The 22,064-nt window shown below is 40.9% G+C and overlaps 1 protein-coding gene across 5 annotated transcripts in view; it reads left to right on the forward strand.

The window, feature by feature from the left end:
• The window catches only part of SECISBP2 (SECIS binding protein 2), a 41,682-nt gene that overhangs the window by 3,123 nt on the left and 16,495 nt on the right, over positions 1-22,064 (forward strand). For 2 of the 5 annotated variants that reach the window (XM_019628400.1, XM_019628404.1), the window contains exons 3-10: positions 9,002-9,251; positions 9,838-9,961; positions 11,543-11,772; positions 15,169-15,250; positions 16,447-16,655; positions 18,981-19,103; positions 20,342-20,431; positions 21,703-21,835. In XM_019628400.1, coding sequence (XP_019483945.1) covers positions 9,002-9,251; positions 9,838-9,961; positions 11,543-11,772; positions 15,169-15,250; positions 16,447-16,655; positions 18,981-19,103; positions 20,342-20,431; positions 21,703-21,835 — 1,241 coding nt within the window. The remainder of the gene's footprint in view (positions 1-9,001; positions 9,252-9,837; positions 9,962-11,542; positions 11,773-15,168; positions 15,251-16,446; positions 16,656-18,980; positions 19,104-20,341; positions 20,432-21,702; positions 21,836-22,064) is intronic. The other 3 variants (XM_019628402.1, XM_019628403.1, XM_019628405.1) reach the window with 3 other exon arrangements.

Below are 22,064 nucleotides of genomic sequence, written 5' to 3' on the forward strand. Positions count from 1 at the left end.
GGGTTTAAAGTAGAAAACTCTTCCGCTGCTGCGAAAGCGTTTCATCTCCAGGCAGGAGTAATAAGTGAGCATACGTCATCAAATCCACTTCCTGCTGTAGTTGTTGGATATTTACAGTAAAGTCGATTAAACACAATAAGTAGAAATATTCCAGTCACATTTTAGAGTAGTTATTTTCTTTCTCTCTCAGAACATCCCAGGTTTGGTGACAGTGAGAGACACGGGGGTTTTTAAACCAATGCAAATAGGTGTTTTTAAATAGCCTAAAGCCATATGATTTAAGAGAGTAAATAAAGGAGGATTAGCCAAATAAGCCCAATAGGTAAAATTAATTGCTACTACGCTTTGCAAAAGACACAACTGAAATTACTGCAAGCATTGAAACTAGCATGTTGGTGTCAGTTTTAGGTATGCCTTTGTCATCCAAATTCTTTTCTGCCATCTGAGACAGCTTTTTCAATTGCCCCTATGTGGGAGGTTGAGCTTTCTCTGTCTTGGGAGTGCTTCCTCCAGGGGGTTGGAGGGGTGGGCCGATCTGGCTGGTTTTCAGCGTGGTTGTGAGTGATAGACTGGACATTTGGAACACTGGAGGTTCTATGTCTGCTATCCGCGCAATTTTTCTCTTCCGCGAGCCGTCGCTTATGGTAAGGTTTGACACACCTGCCAAGCACCCACAAAGGCTGCTCCTTGGGACCTGGAGAAATACAGGCAAAGCCTTGCCCCATGTTAATAAGGATCCTAAATGCCACTGATTAGTTTGGATATCTTTCCACCAGATAGGAACATTTTCCAAGTGTTTTGGACTGAGCATGCTGTTGAAATGCCTTTCAGCTGCATTCCGTCCAATGTGTGGTTCAGTACCTGAACCAGAGGAGTTAAAAAAATTTAGGTAAACATAGCTTTTGCTAATTGTATCTGTGGGGGGTCCTTGCTTTCTTCCCCTTTCTGTTTTTGTAACTGTTTCTTTAAGGTGGAATTAGCCTGTTCAACAATAGCTTGACCCTGTGGATTATAAGGAATCCCAGTGGTGTGTGAAATTCACCATACAGCGCAGAATTGCGCAAATTTAGAGCTTGTATAAGCAGGGTTATTGTCTGTTTTGATAGAACAACGCAGGCCCATAATAGAAAAACAAACAAGTAAATGACGATAGGTATGGCGGTGGTCTCTCCTGTCAGAGCATTGGTGACTAGAAAACCAGAGGCAGTATCCACAGTAACCATGAACAAAGGATGTCCACCCAAATGAAGGAACATGAGTCACATCCATTTGCCAGATAGCACTGGGGACTAAACCTCGAGGGTTAACTCCTTCAGGACGTTCTTGTGGAGCATTAAGAACCTGACAAGTAGGGCACGTCTGTATTAATTGATGAGCTTGGTTGTTAGTGATAGAGAACCGTGAACGCAGACCACCTGCATTAGTATGAGTTAAAGAATGAAAATGTGTTGCCTCAGCAACTTGGACACTCCCTACTAACGAATCAGCAATTGAATTGCCTTGTGTCAGTGGACCAGGCAGGGTAGAATACAGACACTCTGGCATAAGCCTGAAGCTTTGCCAACTCCGCTATGTTAATGTTTGGTTCCTGTACCTTCCAATTTTTTGGCCATTCTTGAGAACTAATTATAGAAACAACAGCCCCTGTATCTAAAAGACCTTCAATTTTTTTGCCTTGGATTTCAGTTTCACAAACAGGACGAATTCCTGATATCTTTTCTGTTAGAAAAACACCTGCCTGACCAGTACTTCCAAATCCTCCAGTTCCTCTTTTCTGCATCCCCTTTTTTCCTGGGAGAATATGTGGGAGGAGATGCAGCTGCGCAACTCACTCTCCCTTCTTCGCGGACCAGGGAACTGAAGAGAACATTATAATTTGAATTTCTCCCTCAGAGTCAGAATCTCTGATCCCAGTATAATCATTGACTCCCTTGGAAGTTAAACTAGAACGACCAAGGAGAAATCCAACAGTATTAGAAGGGATCGGGCCAAAAATTCCTGTGGCTACATGGAGGGGGGATTCTCTAGGGAGCAATAAAATATCCTGTGCTGAACAGACATCGACTGCAACACTCCCTTCCATGGCTGAACTTAATTGTTGGACATTAAGTCTAGAGGGGGCACTGCCTGATAATTCTGAAGCTTCTCCTGTGCCATATATATCCCGGTTCTTGTCTGGGCCTGGGGCTGGCCCCTTCTCCTGTTTTCCTGAAGCGGAGTACCGTTTCTACTATAAACTGACCGGCATTCCGAAGCCCAGTGATTTCCTTTTTGGCATTTAGGACACCGCCCAGGTTGCCTGGGCTCCATAGGAGCAGAGGTATTAGGTGGGCGGGAACTGTTTCTGATTTTCTTTCTGCACTCTCTTCTTGTATGATTGGATTTTCCACAATTATAACAACTTTCTGGGAATTAATTCTGTCTGAATTCTATTCCTGCCATTGCCTGGGCTAACATCACAGCTTTGAATTGCTCTGTTCCCACTCCCTGACACAAACAAATATAACCTGACAGATCAGTCTTTCCTTTCATGGGCCCAGTAGCCTTTTTGTAGTCATCATTAGCATTATCAAAGGCAAGGATTTGTTGAATGATTTCAGCTGTTTGCAAATTAGCTACCTGTTTCCTTATTGCATCTTGTAAGCAGGCTACAAATTCTGTATAGGGTTCCATAGGACCTTGCAGGATTTTTTGAAAAGACTTTGGAGCCTGACCATCTGTCTCTCTTTTTTCCCATGCAATTAAGCAAATCCTTTTTAATTGAGCTGTAGCCTGATCATCCATAGTTAGCTGATTCTGAGTGCTTTCCCAGTTACTCGTCCCTAGGAGCTGATCCTGAGAAATAGCAATGTTATGGGTCTGGTTGTATCTACTCTGGGTTTCTGCTCTGTCTGTCCACCAAGTTTTGAATTGCAAAAATTGAGCAGGCGAAAGGCATGTCTGAGACATTGTACATCAGTCTGTAGGAATTAAATGATTTCCATCAGCCAAATTATGGATTATGCCTAGAGTGAATGGTGAAGTAGGGCCATAATGAGTTACAGCAAGTTTTAATTCTTTTATTATCTTAAAAGGAAAAGCCTCGTACTGAGGTTCATAAACTGCGTTGGGGTTTTGAGGATCTGTACCAGGAGCAGTACGCTCATGAAGTATAACAGGAAAAGCTAATGCATCCAAATATCCCTCCAGAAGCGCCTGCCAGATGCCTTTTTCTACTGCTGAAAACTGCGTCTGTGAGCCTCTCATAGGAGGGAGGGGGGGGGGCGATCGGCGGAGACGAAAGGGTTAGTACTTTCCTTCGGCAGCCTGGGATGTCCCCTCTCCCACGCCATAGCTGACAGCAGCAGAGGAGGAGGCAAATGGACTAAAGGTGAACTATAACCCTCCTCCTCATCCTCATCCCCTTCATCTTCCGTGTCAGCTTGTAAAGGCTCTAAAACTGACCAGACTATCCGCTAATTAATCCAAATTGTTGCTAGGAGAGGAACGCCTGAATGATGTACTTCACGGAGTTCATCACTGATTTCCTCCCATGTTTTCAAGTCTACTATTCCTAAATTAGGGGACCAGGAACAATAAGTTTCAGTTACCCTTAAAAACTCTTCTAATCTCTGTTCTGAAATTCAAGCTCCTCCAGCTTTAAGAAGCTGTTTGAACAGATAAATATAAGGTCTGTCTCTCAGTGTTTCCCATGTTAGTAACAAGAAAGAAAGAAAGAGTTTCACTCAAAGTTAACGCTGATGCCCCTCTGGCTGCGCCCCTCGCGGGACTTTAAGGTCCATCTTGGCTGTGGCGTACCTGTATAAACCCCAGGTCTGGTTGACATCACAGTCAAATTGCCGTTTTACCTTCCGACGTGACCACGGAATCGCAGATTAGGGCCCAATCAAGTTCCATAGCCTAAGCCGTGGAACTATAGTCAATCACTCACACATTCATACTCTTTCACACAAAAGTTTTTTTAGTAAATTCCCCTTTACCCTGGTTAAATTCCCCGGGATCTTCCCTACTTCCTTATCCGGTAGCTGCCACAGCTTTTCCCAGGACCCTGTCGCCATTAAACCTTCTTTTTTAGACTCAGAGTCTCACTTTCCCTCTTCAAGGCCCCAGATATCACGTCCTGCGTGACAAGGTTGGAGAGCTCGAGGAGGGGTGGCAAAGGGTTAAGAAATATAAGAGTCAAGTATAGAGTTACTGCGGGCTAGGGGTCTCAAGTCTCTGTGGACCGAGCCCTGATTCTGGCGGGCGCAAAGCTTTTATTCTCAACTGCCACAAAGAAGTAAATGTGAATATCTTAACCCAGTTTGTTGATTCGATGTGCCTGGCAACTGCTTCACCAAAACTCCTTGTGATCAAACACAAGTTGTGCTTTCACACATACATATGATCCCTGTGGTTGGACTCAGCATTCGGAGACCATCAGATAAGGAAGCTTTACCGAGATTACCTTATTTCCCCGTGTATAAGACGCACCCTTTTCCGAAAAATTATGGGTCTAAAAACTAGGTATGTCTTATACAGTGATGGTAGATTTTTTTTACTTGCATTTCCCACAAGTGATGAGGAGCTGTATGAATTTTATGATGAATAAAACTTGAGTTCAATAACTTTATATAATATATTTTTTTCAAATTTTGGGCCCCAAAATTAAGGTGCATCTTATACATTGGGAGCGTCTTACACATGGGGAAATACCTTATTCCCTCGGGTCTCAGCATTCCGAGACACTCCCTTATGACTTCAAAGGATAAGCACGCTGGAGCATTCAAGTCGGCAGCTGCAAGGTGACAAACCCCTTATCCTTTTCAGCTTTGATTTTGTTTTATAATTGTTTACAACCAAGGAAAAGGTTGCCTGACAATATTCCTGATTGGCAAGACGACAAGGACAAAGGGGCAAGGTTATAACAAGAGCCTTTAAAGTTGGGATGAAATGGGGAGACTTTACTAGTTGAGAACTGATTAACTAGTCCATTCTAATATAGATTAAGAATTGCATTACTCTAGTTCGATTCTGTTTAAATAGAGATCTCTTGCTGCCAAGAAAAAAGAGAGGAGCGTTTTCCATAACAAACATATTTCCTCTTTCCTATTTGTTCCTCTGTAGAAACCTAATTCTGCCGGTCCCCTTAAAGGAGGGGAGTAACCTTTTACAGAATCTGTCCACCTCCAGTGACTCTTAACAGTGCACTCAAAGGGACTTCATTTATTCATTTGGGTTAATTATTGAAAGGCTACTATATGGAAAATGCTAGAATCTAAGGGGAAAGGCTATCTCATGAGCTGCACTCTTTTTGTTGGTCTTGTATAGACTTGAACTGATAGAGATGAAAGAAAGTGTACCAATCTCCTCCAAATTTGTTACAGACAAAACAAATATTAGAAGTATAGGTATATAGAATTGCCTGTTTTGAAAGTACTGATTATTTACTGGTGCAATGAACAAACAGAAGCTATGCAAAACAAAATAGGTTCTCTGTTTCTTGCATTTTGTGTGGGTATTGTATATGTTCATTTTTAATGCTTGCTATATCCATGAGGTCGACAGGAGGTATAGTGTTATTTTTATACCTGAGAAACAGGTTAAAATTGCTTGTCCAAAGTTATTAAGATGGATAACACCAGAACCAGAATTAGCATTCACTTCTGACCTGAGTTGTTGCAGTCCTCAAAGCAGCTATATTGCCATTGGCAAAGTCAGTTGAGCATTTTCAGCATCCTTTGGCATACTGTGAAATGTTACAATGCACAGATGGATGCTTTTAAGTTAAAAGCTCTCAGCTATGAGAACTAGCAGTCCTGACAGAGTATGGCTCAGATCAGTTTGGTGGGTGGAGGAGTGGCTGGATCCCTGACAGGTCTTGGCCTGACTGAAGCAACCAGGTGAAATAATGTTGGGGAGATAGTAGAGGAGTAAGTTCTCATTGTTAAGGGGATGCCATTAGTCAATTAAAAACCTACGTAGTACAGCTGAAAAGTTTAGGATTGCCGGTTATGAAATAGGGAGCTTTGGGCTCACTCCAGGATTCTGGTTTGACCTTGGGGAGAGGGGCTTGAAGGCTTTGACTGGGTTCTAGGCACTGGAAGTAGAGAAGAAAATACATGGAGACCTGCTGCAAGAAAAAAGGGTTCCATGGTTGTCCTTTGTGTGGGAAAGGTGCTATAGCGGTTTCCAGTTAATACGTAGAAAAGTATTGTAGGACCATTCATGAGAACACAAGTTGGAAGTGGGGTTGGTTTGGGGACCAAATGTCGAGTTTTGGACTTGTATGTGCCAGATGGGGAAAAGGTGAACTATTAAGTGGAAATGACACATAAGTTGGAGTTAAAGGGCTGGAGATGATGAAGTCACTGGATTGCAAGAATATATGTGAACTCCTGAGCAGAAAGATGAGAGGTTTGGACTCAGTGAGTTTGATAGGTGAGGTAGGGAGAGTGCAGCGGAGGCAGAGCCGTGGAGGAGCCTTTGGGAGGTGGGCATGAGCAAGTAGAGGGCAGGGCTGCAAGTCCAGGCCAGTGGAGCTTTTCAAGGGATGTGAGAAGGGTCAGGCCCAGCAGATGCCATGCCGAAGAGGTGACTGAGCATGGAAGGAAGGATGTCCTGGGAGACTTGGGGCTCATTGGTAGGGATGAGGCAAGAGGACCTGGAGCAAAGGGATCGGTGACTATCACACGGATACACGATGGAGATGAGTGACTGATGTCAAAGGTGTACAGAGACAGTAGACATACAGGAGGTTGTGGTATTTGGTTAGGAGTCATTGGTGGTTCGTGGCAGCCAGAAGTTTACAGACAAGCCATTTGAAGCCCCAGCAGATGCTGGGATTTTGTATTATGGCTTGTTCTCTTCATGTAATTGTATTTGCCTTGGATGGAAAGGAAAAAAATCAACTTCCTGAGGAAGAAGGACCAGTGATGACATGTTCAAAGTGGAATGCTATATTATGATAGAGTCAGGACCCAAACCAAGGTCTGCCGACTCACGGGTGAAAATTTTCTGGATGACAGCAGCCTTCCAAACCACCACTGGATCTGTCCCCTTTTTCTTCTTTACCTAAATTTCATTTATCCATTTTTTGGGGCCTTGGCATAGTTTTTCTTACTTTTTCTATCAACCCATCTTCTTTGCCCATCTTCTCTTGTGAAGATTCTTTTCACTTTCATCTGACCCCTATTAGATTTTCTGAGCATCAAATGAAATAAAATAGGGAGTCACATCTAGGATTAGCATCTGGGGAGCCGGGATGAAGCTTTGAGTCTCCCTCTTTACAAAGAGCAGTACTAGCCAGATGTTCTATAGGGCAGAAAAAGGTCAGTAAAAGGGGATTTGTTTGTTTTTTAATGAGGAATATTTCATTATTAGAATAAATTACCAAAAAGTAAAAGATCTTACAAGATCTAAACTTCTTATAAAATACCATGAATTAATAAACAGTGATATAAAGCAGTCTGTGATTAAGTACTTCATAGAAGCTAGAGAAGTGAATATGCTCCTGAGTGTGTCCTAGGTCTAGCCTGTACAGAGAGCCATTCTCCTTCGGTGCAGGATCTTACTTGGCAGCAGAGTAGAAATTCCACTTCCAATAAGGGTGCCTACACGTATCTCCTGACAGTTACACATTTGGAAGATCATATAGGATGTCCCATCAATAGCTTTGGATTTTCCTGCCTTTCAATGGACCAGCACACTTTGGGATTTCACTGATTTGCTACAAGAAAATTTTCAGGACCGGCCGAGTGGCACGTTGGTTAAGAGCTGGCTTGGGACGCCAGCTCTGAGCAGCAGGGCCCCAGTTCGGATCCCACATGAGGGCCAGTGACACTGCCCTTTACAGCTAAGATGGTGAACAACAGCTTGATCCGGAGCTGGGCTACCATGAGGCAATGGCGTAGACTGCAGCCCCTGCTGCAGTGGGCTGCCATGAGCTACCATGAGTGGCTGGCAGCCAATGTGAGCGGCTGGCAGCTGGCGTGAGCTGGCGTGAGCTGCCGTGAACAGCCATCCAATGGCCGGCGAGTGACTGCCTCACCCGGGAAGAACGCAATAATACCAACATGCACCAGTGAAGTGACGTCCTCCACAACTAGACTGAAGAACAGAAAAGGACAGCAACTTGTCTGTGCCCCTTCCTTGATTCCCCTCCCCCAATTCCCCAATAAAATCTTTAAAAAATTTTTTTTTCAGCTGTGGAAGGAAATTCACAGACTCATCTGCTGATGCTTTTTTGTGGGAATGAAAAGATTATGATTTGTATTTTAATTCAGCTGTTTAGCATTTTGTCAGCATATCTGCTTTCATTGAAAAATTGTTGAATCCTCTGGCCATATATCAGATTTGCTAAAAAATCAATGTTAAGTTGTGTTTTGGTTTAGCCCAGCAGCTCAAGCAAATTGAAGCTATAGCAGTTTTCACAGGTGGTGTCCATCTGGTCAGCAGGGTGTATAGTTCCCGGGCCTCCGTGCTTACAGCGTTCCCTTTGCAGCGTGGGCCCTGCATGTCAGTGGAACACAGGATGTGGTGGGCTTGGAGCAGGGAAAGGGCTGCGGCAGGATGTCTACGGGCAACCGGAGACTTCAGGAGGCAGGTCCTGCAGGTTGTCGAGATGGTGGTTGGATTTGGGCACTGGGGGCCTCTGTAAAAGCCCCTCTGTAGAGAGAATGGTCTGGATGGCCCTTTTGGCCAGGGTCGCTGAGTGAAACTTTCTCAAACTTTGACATCTTGAGAGTTGAGAAGCTGCTGGGGAATTTTTGGGCTTTCTTGATGCTAAATGTAATAGGGTCCTGTTAGAGATGGTCCAGCTCTATAGTGAAAAAATAGAACTAGGTCAGCATCTGTCTTTGCAGGTTAAGCAAGAAATGCTCAGAGGTTTTATTAGAGATATTTCAGTGAAGAATAAATGACCTCAAAAAATAATAAAAGTTTAAATGTTTTTATTATAAAATATTAAGCTCCTTGGTTTGTGGTATGAAATCTGTAACTATAATTTATCCTTTTAATTTAGGCAGAAACTCTATCCTGAAGATATGGCCTTTGGAGCTTCAACATTTCCACCTCAGTATTTAACTTCCGAGATGGCTCTTCATCCGTACACGTATTCTCCTTACACCGTGGAGTCAACACAAAATGTTTGCCCAGTACCTAGTTCACAGCATGATTACAACCAACCCAGTTGTTACCGAAGTTTTCAGAAGATGAAGCCGCGGTATGAGCACATGTGCCCTCTCCCACAAGACACGAAAGCTCTGATTAAGGTCAGTTAAGTGCTGTGGTTTTGCTGGTCACTTTAGCATTTAAAATGTAAAGAACTGGTCAATTACTGCATGATACTCAAGTATCACTTATCTTTTTGTGATATTTAAGAATTGATTTGGTCTAACCTTCATTAAAATGGTTGAGTTATGAATACTTAAAAATTTGCAACTTTTAGCCTTTTTTCATAGTGGAATAATTGACCCTTGAACTGCATGTATCCACTTATACACAGATTTTTTTTGATAAATATATTGGAAATTCTTTTGGAGATTTGGGACAATTGAAAAAACTTACAGATGAACCTTGTGATTTTCTTAATAAGTTTCTTTTTTCTAGCTCACTTTATTGTAAGAATACAGTATGTAATACATACAACATACAAAAATCTATGTTAATTGACTGTTTATATTATTGGTAAGGCTTCTAGTTAACAGTTAAGTTTTATTAGCAGTTAAGTTTTTGGGAGTCAAACATTATATATATATGCAGATTGTCTACTGTGCGAGGGTAGGGGTGCCCCAATCCCCTTGTTGTTCAAGGTTCAACTGTAGTTTTCTTAATCCATGTTTTTCATCTTTCCTGCAGAAAAAAACGTATGATGAGCAAAAATTTGACACTAAGAAGGCTGATGGAACTATATCATCTGATACAAAATCAATAAAAGGTTCGCATCATATGTCCATTCATGCTGGCACTAATTTGAAATCAGGTAAAAATAACAAACTCTGTAGTGTTGTGTCAGCCTACTCCACCCACTCCAGAAGCCTTGCTGTTCTTTGAAGAGCTGTTTCTGTGGGCTTGTTTATTGTGAAAAGCTGAGGCCATCAGATTTCCTGCGGGATCCTGGAGGCCTTTTCTCCTGGAATGGAGACCTGTTGTGTGTGGGCTCTGTGATGTGCCCTAAACATATTATTACCTTGTTTTACACAAGAACTTGTCTAAGGTCACATAGCAAGTAGGTCATGACCACATGCTGCAAAACATGTCCTTAAGTAAAAGCAAATCACAAGCACATCCCTAGTCCTGTTTAGCCATGTTTGTTTCTGCCACAGCTTCTCTGGTCTTCTGTTGGAACATTTCTTAATAGCTGGCACAGTTTGTCTGTGATTTCAGTTCTGTCCTAAACAATACCAAACCTTGAGCAGTATAGTTTACTCACAGGACATTGAGTTCAGTTGTGAATGCTTAAAATTTTGCAGTTTTTAGCCTTTCTAATTGTGGAATAGTTGACCCTTTAACTGCATGGGTCCACTTATACAAGGATTTTTTTTTTTTTTTTATAAATGGTATTGGAAATTGTTTTTGGAGATTTGGGACAATTTGAAAAAACTTTCAGATGAATCTTACGATTTTCTTAATATTTCTTTTCTCTAGCTCACTTTATTGTAAGAATACAGTATATATTACATGTAACATACAAAACGTGTGTTAATTGACTATTTATATTATTGGTAAGGCTTCCAGCTATTTGTGCCAGAAATCATGTCTGCTCTGGGATTGAAAGCTACCATCCTGGTCTGTGGCTAAAAGTTAGTGATTCTACACGGCGTCTTGTTTTTTTTCCTGTAATTCATTTACAAGTGCAGTTTGATTACAGCCATCCCCTGTTTATAGAATGACTTAAAACTTTGTAATGGTGTACTTACTGGGAAAGATCTATCATTCATTTACAGGTACAATATAGGATACTTGGTATATAAATTTTTGTCTTTGGGTTGACTTTACTCGTAAACCATCTGGTACATGGAAAGGTGAAAGGAAAGTTGAACAGTTAACTGGAATAACTGGCTTTATAATGAAATACAGGGGCTTGACCACTTTGCAGCCTATGTTGTCATTCATTTGCGTTTGAAGGAGAAAGATGGGAAAGAGGTTATAAGTTCAGTTCTACCTTCTTCCCTCCATTTTATTCCAGCAAACTGAAATAGGGAAACTTTCTTACTTAAAGGAAATTTGTTAGCATCTCTTTAAATTTGTAAAACTCTAAAATGTATATTAAGAATAATAAAATGCCCAGTGGCACAATCAGGTTATTTATTAATGTTAGAATACTCCAGGAATGTGCACAGTGTTTTGGTTTTTTGCCTGTGGCCCAACCAGAGCGATTGCTACTTCTTGTCACATGTGTTTACACTGTTACACGTAAAGCAACACTAGCATAATTTAGGCTGTTTGGACAATAACATGTCTTGTATCAATGGTGATAGATTTTCTACTCTGTAATTTAAACATGACTGCAGACCAAACAACATCTAAATTTTCTCCCCTACTTTTAATTCTGTTAATACAGATGGTTATCATAAACGAACAGATAGGAAATCCAGAATCCTTGAAAAAAGTGGACCTGCCTCCAAACCTGAGTTTCAATTTTCGAGGTTGGATTTTCCTGAACTACAGGGTGCAGAGAACAATGAGATATTACAGATACCGAAACAACCCAAGTGGGGGCCATTGCGCTCCACCTCTGCAGACACTTCTCTTATAAGAGAAGTGGTGAAACCCACTGCAGTGTTAGCAGAGGTGAGTGCAGGCTCATTCCCTTTGTTTCCGAACTCTTCATTTCTGTTGTGTGAACTGTTCACAGTGAGGCTGTGACACCTAGTGCAGATATTCTTTTCAAAGAAGCACCTACTGTTATCTGGTAGCTGAAAGGTAGTGGAGTGCATCAGGAGAAGATTCTAGCATGAGTCCAGCTGCTTAGACAGCCCATTGCAAACACCTCACTTCTAGTATTGTGTTCTGACAGCACTTCCTTCAATATAGCAAAAAGATTTTATTTAATCGAATAGCAATATTTAAACTTGTATAGTGTAATTTCCGATTTTTTCAGGCTTTTTATCTGTACCTCTCATTAATGATACAGCAGATTCAGCGAAAGTAATTTCAGTAAGTACATTCAGTTTGCTGCTTAGTAATTTTATTTTTTTAATTATTTTTTTCAGTTACAGTTGACATTCAATATTATTTTATATTAGTTTCAGGTGTACAGCATAGTGATTAGACATTTTTATAACTTATGACATGATCTACCTGACTAGTTCAGTACCCACTTGGCCCCATAGTTATTACAATATTACTGACTATATTCCCTATGCTGTACTTTACATACCTATGACTATTTTGTAACTACCAGTTTGTACTTCTTAATCCCTTCACCTTTTTCACCCAACCATCCAACCCTCACCCCCACCGCCGACAGCCATCAGTTTGTTCTCTGTGTGTCTGTTTCTGTTTTGTTTGCTCGTTTATTTTGTTCTTAGATATCACAAACAAGTGAGATTATATGATATTTGTCTTTCTCAGTCTGATTTATTTCACTTAGTATAATACCCTCTAGGTCCATCCATGTTATCCCAAGTGGTAAGTTTTTATTCTTTTTAATGGCTAATATTCCACTGTATATACAAGGTGGGACAGTTAAGTTTGCGAACTCATCCTAGAAAAAGTGCCACATACCTCATTGGTAAATATCACTACGGTCACCTTCAAAGTACTCCCCTTGGGAAGCTATGTGCCAATGCCAGCGCCTAGTCCACCCTTCAAAGCAATTTTAGAACTCTCTTTCTTGAATGGCCATCAGAGCTGTCGTCGTATATTACCCTTGATATCCTGAATGTGATCAAAATGTCTTCCTTTCAATATTTTCTTTATCTTTGGGTAAAGAAAGAAGTCATTGGAGGCCAGATGAGGTGAGGAAGGAGGGTGTTCCAATACAGTTATTTGTTTACTGGCTAAAAAGTCCCTCACAGACAGTGCCATGTGAGCTGATGCATTGCCATGATGCAAGAGCCATGAATTGCCGAAAAGCTCAGATCATCTAACTTTTTCGCGCGGCCTTTTCAGCACTTCCAAATTGTAACCTTGGTTAACTGTTTGTCCAGTTGGTACAAATTCATAATGAATAATTCCTCTGATACCAAAAAAGGTTTGCAGCAAGTTTGTGAACTTAATTGTCAGACCTCATATGTACCACATCTTTATCCAATCGTCTGTTGATGGACTCTTAGGTAGCTTCTATACCTTGGCTACTGTAAATAGCGCTTCAGTGAACATAGTGGTGCATATGTCTTTTTGAATTAGTGTTTTGGATGTCTTAGTAATTTTAAATTACACTATGTTCACCATTTGATCTCAAGAGTTTTAGTCCATCAAATCAAGACATTTTCCTCTCATACAAATTGATTTGAGACTTTCAGGGAAAAAACGTTAATGGGTTGCTAGTCCCTAAAATCACTTCTGACAGATTTCCCATAAAGGCAGGGTGGGGCATATCCAATGTGGGGCAAGGAGGAAGAAGAAACCAGAAGAAAACAGAGCTCACCCAATTGCTTACGACTGGAGAGGGAATTTCCATTTCCTGTCCTAGTACTTGTCTTGGGCGCTTGGACACTGAAGCCCGAAGGCTGGGTGGTGATGGCTTACGGTATGCAGGAGGTGGGCCACTCCCCCGTGTGCCATGACCCTTAGGCTGTTACACCATGGCAGTGACAAGGTTGATTGGTGTGGGAAAATGACAATGTCATTTGGCAGATGTGTGACCCCTCTGGGTCCCCCACAGGGTACGTAGAATAGCTGAGCAGTCGAGGTGCTCCATGACTTGGTCATAGGCAGGCAGTGGAGAATTCCAGGCCCATGAGTGCTGTGCAGAAGTAGAGCAGGTGAGGCAGGTGGAGCGTGACTGACACTTTGTCCTGGTCACTGTTAGAGGTGAGTACAGTGTATGTAGACAAGAGGTAAGGTACATCATGCTATGTGAAGAGATGTACCTACTCGTTACCTTATTATATATTCACACTCTTGAATTGTGTGTGCAGTTCTTTTTTCATTTTCCCTTTAAAAGGAAATTTTATTCCCTGATTATACTAGAAGTATCTGAACACACACACACACACACACAAATATTAAGAAAAAATATATAATTGTCTGAAGTTGTATAGCCAAGAGAAAACAGTATTTAGCCCCTCATCTTTTGTTAATGATACATTGTAGGAATTGTGCATGTGGGGGATTATACATATGTACAGATTTAAAGTGTTAAGAACGTTTTTGGCATTTTCTCCATGTCATTAAATAGTCTTTGAAAACAATGGTTGCATTGGATCTTTGATATGTATAATTGGCTTAACCAGTGTTTCATTAGCCTTGCTGAGCATAAATGTTAACATTTATTAAAAGAACAAGCTGTTTTAATAATTTTATTTTTTATTACTGGCCTCAGATGTAATGAAATGGAAAAATGGGTAAATTTGTGAAGCATATCAGCTTTAGAATTGATTTTAAATCCATTCAAATTTGAATTTATCAATTTCCTTTTACTTTCAGTGCAATCAGTTATTTGAGGTGTCTCTAAATGTACCCTTTCACCCCCCTCACCCTGTGTCGTTGGGGCCTCATGTTCCATGCGTATGGCAGCTTTTCTGTCTTTATAAAAGGGTGCATGTATCACAAGGCTTACATTTGTTATCTGTGTGGATGTTTTGAGGTTCTTTTGGAACTTTGGTGTGTGGGCTTGGTAAATGATGCTTTCACGTTTATACAGGGGCACTGGGGTTTTAAGATTGGTATTGGCACATTGTGCTGATCCAAAAGTTGTCTGGTATGTTGATCTTTTAAAAGTTGCATGATATGTGTAGTTTGATCCCATTATTAGGATCCATGTAAAAATGATACATAGATGTTTATCTCCTGGGCAGTGAAACGGAGATGCTAGCTAAGCTGTAGACAGTGGGTGGTGGTTCTTCTAGTGAGAGAGATTTGGCAGAAGGAAGTAATTTAACGTCACATTATGTACTTAGGTATTTGGAATTTTTAATTAGCATAGTTTCAGATTTTAAGAATGGCAAGGGAAGCTGTTTTAAACATTAAATGATTACTTTCATTTTGAAATAGTAAGAAAATAACTGATTTGCTTTTTAGGGTGAAATAGTGGTGAAAAATAATAAGCCAACTGACTCTGTAACTGATAATGCTACTACCAATCCCTCTTCATGTACAAGAGGTAAGAGTGGCTGCCAAATAATATTTTTAAAAATCATCTATTTTCTAATTTCATTTTTAGTTTAGTGCAACAAATGTTTTTTTTGTCTTAAAGCCTTCTTTAAGGCAGCTGAAGTTTGTTGATAAACTAACATCAATGTTAGAAGATTGAAGTAAGTAAACTAGATCCCACATGTGTGTCAGGGAGTGTGAGATAGCAAAGAATTGTAAGTGAAATGTGTGTCCAATTCACTGGTAAGGTTTATCAACTCAGAAATGACTGCTTCTGTAAGTATTATCTGTACTAGAGGTTCTCAAAGGTTTTCATCTCAGGACCCTTTAATAAAACAGAGCTTCTGTTTATTTGGACAACTTAGTATTTGCAGTATTTAATGTTAAAGCTGAGAAAATTTAAAAATACTTATTAATTCACTTAAAAGTAACAATAATAAATAAACCCATTACATGTTAACATAGAATTTTTATGAAAAATAACTATTGTCTAAAATTAAACAAATATGGAATACCTTGTCCTAGCAAGACATTTTCACAGAATTATTCCAAATTTTTTCACAGGTGTGTTTTCTTTTGCCTTCTCATGTTTGGTACAAAGATCTTCACTTTAGAGGCTACTCTAAGGATGTATAGCTCCATGGTGACAACAGTCTGTCTCCCTCTGGGTTAGCTACAGGCTGCTGACATGACCTGCCTATGTCCTGATGGCTGTCCTTTTGTCTGTATATAGTTTTCTTGGGTACCTAAGGAGTAGTGTGGCTGTGCTTATGCCTGTGTTCTAAAAAGAAATTAATTTCCAGTTATTGTGATAGCTGAAGTCTAGTGACCTTTGACTTCTGCTGTTAAAGATACACATCTAGGTTAGTAGGGCCAAAACGTGATCTTTAGCTCGTAAGTTCTGAGTGTTTGCCACCTGGACATAATTGTGAGTTGTTTTTTGAACTGAAACTGTTGTTTGTCTGCCCACTCACACCCCTCAGTGTAAGCCAGTTTCTAGGAAAATCAGTCAACCGTAATTCAACATGCATGTTCCAAGGGGAAACACAAGTTTAGTGACTACAGTAGGTTCCAAGAATGTTTTGAACAACAGCCTAAATTTAATTACGCCCTGAGTAATTACCTCACATGATGCCTGTTTGGAATTTCTAAGGAGTTTCTGTTTACTGTTGAGACTGTTCCGCAATTGTGGTTATCTCTGAGCAGAGTTATCCTGGACGCCAATGGGTTATGTTGTCCGGCAGACATTACCTACAGAACCGTCACCAGCCCCTAGAAATGTTACTTCCGTGATAAACCTAAAGATGGTTGCTTCATCAGCAGATCCTAAAAATGGTAGCATATCAACTTCTCAAGTTTTATCTTCGGATCCTTCCTACAACAGAGAGAAACTCGTTGTCCATCCTACTAAAAAGGTATGCGTCATGTTTGAATAGTGTGCTTTTCCTATACTGCTGGATCATCTTTTATTTTTTTCTCCAGTCCTGACTAAAAGTGTTTCCTTCTGTACTGTGGGCAACAGTCTGAATTGGTTGTACATGGACCTTGAAAAAAGAATAGGACTTCAGTCAAGGAGTACAAGTGGTAGCTTTATACGTGAGTGAGGATGTACATTTTAGGTCTGTGGGCTTAAAGTAGCTGTGGGCCATTTTGAATTTTTTGAAGGAGAGATGCTGGCAGAAATGTATGCTCTGGTGTGTCAAGTGCTGCATTTTCCCCCAGTCTTTTGTCCATTGAATTTAAATTGTTTTTACCTTCTAGGGTACTAGTAACTCAGTTCCCCATTTTTGTGGTCATTTGGTATATGTTACTGATTCTTGGTTGATTATAGCTATTACTGTAAGATAGTATTTCAGAATCCATTTTTTCCTTTCATTTCAAATCATTCTAAGCTGTCATTTTTAATGATCCTTAGATTCCTTTCTTGAAGAGCCTTTGTCATTGGTCTAGATTTTTGTTCTTGATTTGCACAGTGTACTGATGGCTGATGTACTTTTAGGTTGAAATATGGTTGATATATTTTGTGCGGTCTTTTTGGATATGAGGATAGTTTTTGATATCCAAAGTGTCACAGATCATCCTGCACAAATGGGTGCTGTGTGTTTATGCTTGCTCGATTAAGGGAAAGTGTGTGGGAGACAGTTTACAGTGAGGCCAGACCTGTGTGCCTGTTCCTCACGGCTCTCTGCACTCATTGAGAACACAGGAGGCACGGGTGAGACCCCCTCTCTGAGTGCACGTGGAGACCACCATCCCTGGGGCTCCGGGGTTCTCTGGGCTCTGGCTGCACAGCAGGCATCTGGCTGCTTTTTCGCTGCAGCCACCAAGTCGCTGTCCAGAGTGGTTTTCCTAATGGACAGTTAACACTAAAACTTAACAGATTTTTTATTTTCCCAGAATCTTTAAAAAATGATCAAATGAAGATCTTGTATAATCTTAGAACCCAGATGGCTTTGTATTGTACGCAGCGGGGATGATAGGGGTTATAATGGCTTTTCCCTCTAAAGCTTTAGGTGTTGTGAATTTTTATTACTGAAATATTATAGCAAATGTAATACTATTAATACAAGGATTTAATTATGGAAAAGGTCACCTTTTTCACACCCCTTTGGTGCCTGCCCCCAGGGAAGCCTGCAGTAACAACCTGGTTATAGCCTACCGCAGAGTCCTGAAAACATAAACAGATAGGTTTGTTTTGTTTTTTAAGTTTGTTTTTAAAAAAAAAACAAAAATGGAGTCATTTTATACACATTAAAAGTTGCCTTTTTCACTTAAAGTATCATGGACAACCCCTCCAGTTCAGTAGATGAACACTTTTTTATGGTCACGGAGGCCTTTAGGTCTCCAGACATAAAGCAGGGCCCCAGACATACAAAGGCCTTGCCCCCTTAGATCTCCATTCTGGTGCAGAGGGACTAGCGATATGCAGACGGGTATAGAACCTGTCAGGTAACGATCAGTGCTCCAAAGAGGATGGAGAGGAAGAGGCTACACCGAGACGGGATGACTCTGCAGCTGAAATGAGGGCATCGTCCTGTCCTAGATCCAGATGTGGGTGTGCGTGCGAAGGCCTGAGGCCAGTTGGACCTGATGGAGGGGAGGCCGGGGGCGGAGGGGAGAGGAAGGAGTGGTGACGTCAGGTCTGGGATGGTCCTGATGTTCTGATGTGAAGGCTCAAGGGGCCGTTCTGATGTGCAGTCAGTGTCAGGACCCACTGGGCCCTGGGGATAGAAACGTTAACACCTGGATTATGAAAACACTTCAGGTCAGAGTTATTTATTTATTTATTTATTTAGCTGAGCCATCTTGCCAACTGTTGGCAGCTCAGTGGCAGCTCAGCTCGGGCTGGTAATCGAATCGGCGACCCTGCTGCTCAGAGCTCATACTCTTGAGTGAGCTATTAACCAACTGAGCCACTCAGCCGGCCTGAGGTCAGAATTATTAATAATAGAATCATTAACATGGCCTCCTCAGGCTGAAAATTGGGTTATGTCCAAATCTACCAGTTTCAAAATATTGAATGCGACAACTATTTTAATAGATTTTTTTTTTCCTTCAGTGTTATTCTCCTGGATGCTGGCTCTTTGAAAAATAGTGAATGAGGAGCCGAACTCTGAATAAAACTGCCATGTGGTTATACATCTTGAAATCTGAATTTTGCTCTGATACATAGAATGAAACATTCTGTTGAATGTCCTAAAAACCAATGATTTTTGCTTTTGTTGTTATTGTTGTTCTAGTCCAAAGTATCACAAGGTGGTGAGCCTGAGCAAAATGAAGCCTCAAGAAAAAATAAGAAAAAGGAAGAAAAGTCAAAATCAAAATATGAAGTCCTGACAGTTCAAGAGCCGCCGAGAATTGAAGTACATATTTCTCCCCTTGTGTGGTATAATACATGGGTCTGTCTTAATGGAAATGTGGGTTCATACTGTTTCCCAAGTGAAAACCTTCAACGTTTTCTTTAATAACCATTTTGCTAGTGTAAATCATCATCATCCATTTTCTTTATGTCTTTATGTCATCCCGGCACTGACTGTTTTCGAAGCAGGCCCTCGGTAAACGCTGGAGTGAACGAACGGTCTAGAGACAAAACTGCTTGTACACAAATTTAGTTTGTGCACCGCAGTACTAATAGTTCCCCCTCAGTATCTCCTTCACCTGTTTTTTCCCTTGCTTTGGCATGCTGGCTTTTGCAGGGCCTCCTTTTCTATCCAGAAATCTTATTACAATGTGCTCCACTAGAGATTGCAACCTAGAATACCGTAGAGCCATCATGAGCCCTGATCAAGAGAATTTCATGGACTTGTGAAAGCACTCTTTTAAATTGTTGTCCTGTGGTACTCCAAGAATGTCCCTGTCCTCCAAGTGGCCTTCCTGGGCTCTGACCATGTTTCCCATGTGTCTGCAGTATTACACTCAGCAGCTTGGCTCCTGGTGGCAGCAGAAGGGTCAGCAGTGCTGCTCCAACATTCCCACAGACCTGGGAGTTTCTCACAGCTCTTGGAATATGCCCTTGAGGATAGTGGGGTCGTGTTCGAAGACCTATGACCATGGCAGAGCATTATGGTTTGGGCCAATGAATAATTCATATTTCTGCCCCTATTTCACACTTCTCCAAGGCACCTAAAATGTTGACAGAAGCATATAAGACATTTTAAATGATTTAAACATTATTTAGAGGCCTGCTGCCTCTCTTCTATTTTCTAGCCTGGGATCAGCACACATGACAGCATGACAGGCCTCTTACATCCCCTGAACCTGGATTGATGGTCTCCCTAATGAGCAGCATAGTTGAAGGATGGGTGCTTGAGCACTCCTGGTGGTTGGGGCGCTACTGTGGACCCCTTGGACGTGCCTGCATCCTCGGGGCCCCCACTCTTGCTTTCTGCAGCAGGAGATTAGAACTGGGGTCTTTAAATTTGTTCTAAGAGTAAAATTAAGCTGAAGCCCTCATGTTACAGTTTTTTGGGCTGTTTTATGTCACCTTCGAACACTCCTGTGGGAGCTTATCATAGAAAATATGAGCAAGGAAAAGGTTTTACGGGGTATATTTTGATTTTCATGATTCCTGAAGAGCTGAAGAGGTGTGTGGTTTACTTAGGATACGGAGGAGTTCCCCAATCTGGCAGTGGCATCTGAAAGAAGAGACAGAGTAGAGTCACCGAAATTTCAATCTAAACAGCAGCCACAGGTAAATTTTAGATTGAAACCACAATTGCTTTAGGCTTAACTCTTCTCGCTAAACTAAACGCTTGAGAAAAACTACTTTCCAGACTTCTGGGTGTATGGAGACAGGTAGTTATGTTTTGATTTATTCTTTCATTGGAGGAGGGCATCCAGTATGTTGGAACCAAATTGGTCTTATGCTAAAACGCTTTGTCACTTTTGTAATAAGCCTGTTGGTGACTACCACTGCTTTATCAGACAGTAGGGGAACACATACTGCCTATGAAACTTCGATTTAAAGAAAAAAATGTTGGTTCAGTTTATTCAGGAAACAAGAATTCCTTTGTGAGGCAGTAATGTCTGACAGAAGGAAGATAAGAGAGCCACCAAAATTTCACTCTTATGTAGTCAGAACAAGCAGAAGAGGTGATTGTCCTTGTGCCCCAGCCCTGCTGTAGATTCAGGAATGAATTTGTGGTTCATATTCCAGATGGAGAACCTGCAGACTTTGGAGAGCTTAGGGCATGTTCATTGTCATTTTTGCCTTTCAGACTGAGGTCATTATTTTCACATTTGTAAAAAGTAAAATTCTAAACCCTTGTGTGAATTAACTTTGCATTATTGTGTTATGGTTTGGACATCTTCCACCCTGGTGGAGGGTCTCTATAGTCCACCTGTGCTGCTCTTAGTGGTCACACCTTGATGTGAGCCCGCAGCCCGTGGGGTTTTGGCATCAGGGAAGAGAACAGTGGGCAGGAGAGAGGAGTGAAGGTGCTAAAAGCACATGTGATAACCTGTCCTTACAACTGTTTATACTGTCTCAAACCCAAGTCACAGCTAGTTCAGAATAACATTTGTTTAGAATATATATGTCTTTGTTTAGAATATATATGTCTAAATTTAGTACTCATCTTCTGGGTGTGATTTGGACTTGTATAAATTTTTTAGCCATAGCCCCATGGTGTCATGGCAGTTGGTTGGCTCACTAAGGCAGTTAGAGAATGAATGAGGCTATTGAGGCAGTAATACTAACCAATTAGCCTCACATTCAAACTTCTGTAGCCAAAGACTTTATACAAGCCTTGGTTTCTTGTCTGTAGATGTACACTATTATTCACAATGGCGATATAGACATAATCGTGCGTGGTTTAATATAAACTCAGTGTTATGAAAGAAGAGAAAGGAAATAACCATGGTGGTGACATTGGCAGATAATGTGGGATTGATTGGGGTTTTTCTTTAATTACATTAATTCTTGAAATTTTTAAATAAACTTCTGATTTTTGAACTTTTTAGAATACTTTTAAAAGTAGTGGAAAGAAGAGCCAAATTCCAGTACAGTTGGATTTGGGGGGAATGCTGACAGCACTGGAAAAGAAACAGCACTCCCAGAACACAAAGCAGTCCTCCAAACCAGTGGTGTTCTCAGGTAAAAACGTCTTTTCATCTCAAGTGAAAGTTTTTTTGAGATAGACTATTTTGACTGTTTTCTCTTGTAATCAAAAATGATTTATCTATAATCAAAACAGTATGGTATTGGAATAAGTATAGATATAGACCAATGTGATAGAAATGAGATTCCAGAAATAAACCCACATATCTCTGGCCATTAAATTTTTGACAGGGGTGCTAAGTTCATTAAAAGAACAAAGAACAAT

Source organism: Hipposideros armiger, unplaced genomic scaffold, assembly GCF_001890085.2.
Source record: "Hipposideros armiger isolate ML-2016 unplaced genomic scaffold, ASM189008v1 scaffold_786, whole genome shotgun sequence".
In the NCBI taxonomy this organism is placed as follows: Eukaryota; Metazoa; Chordata; class Mammalia; order Chiroptera; family Hipposideridae; genus Hipposideros; species Hipposideros armiger.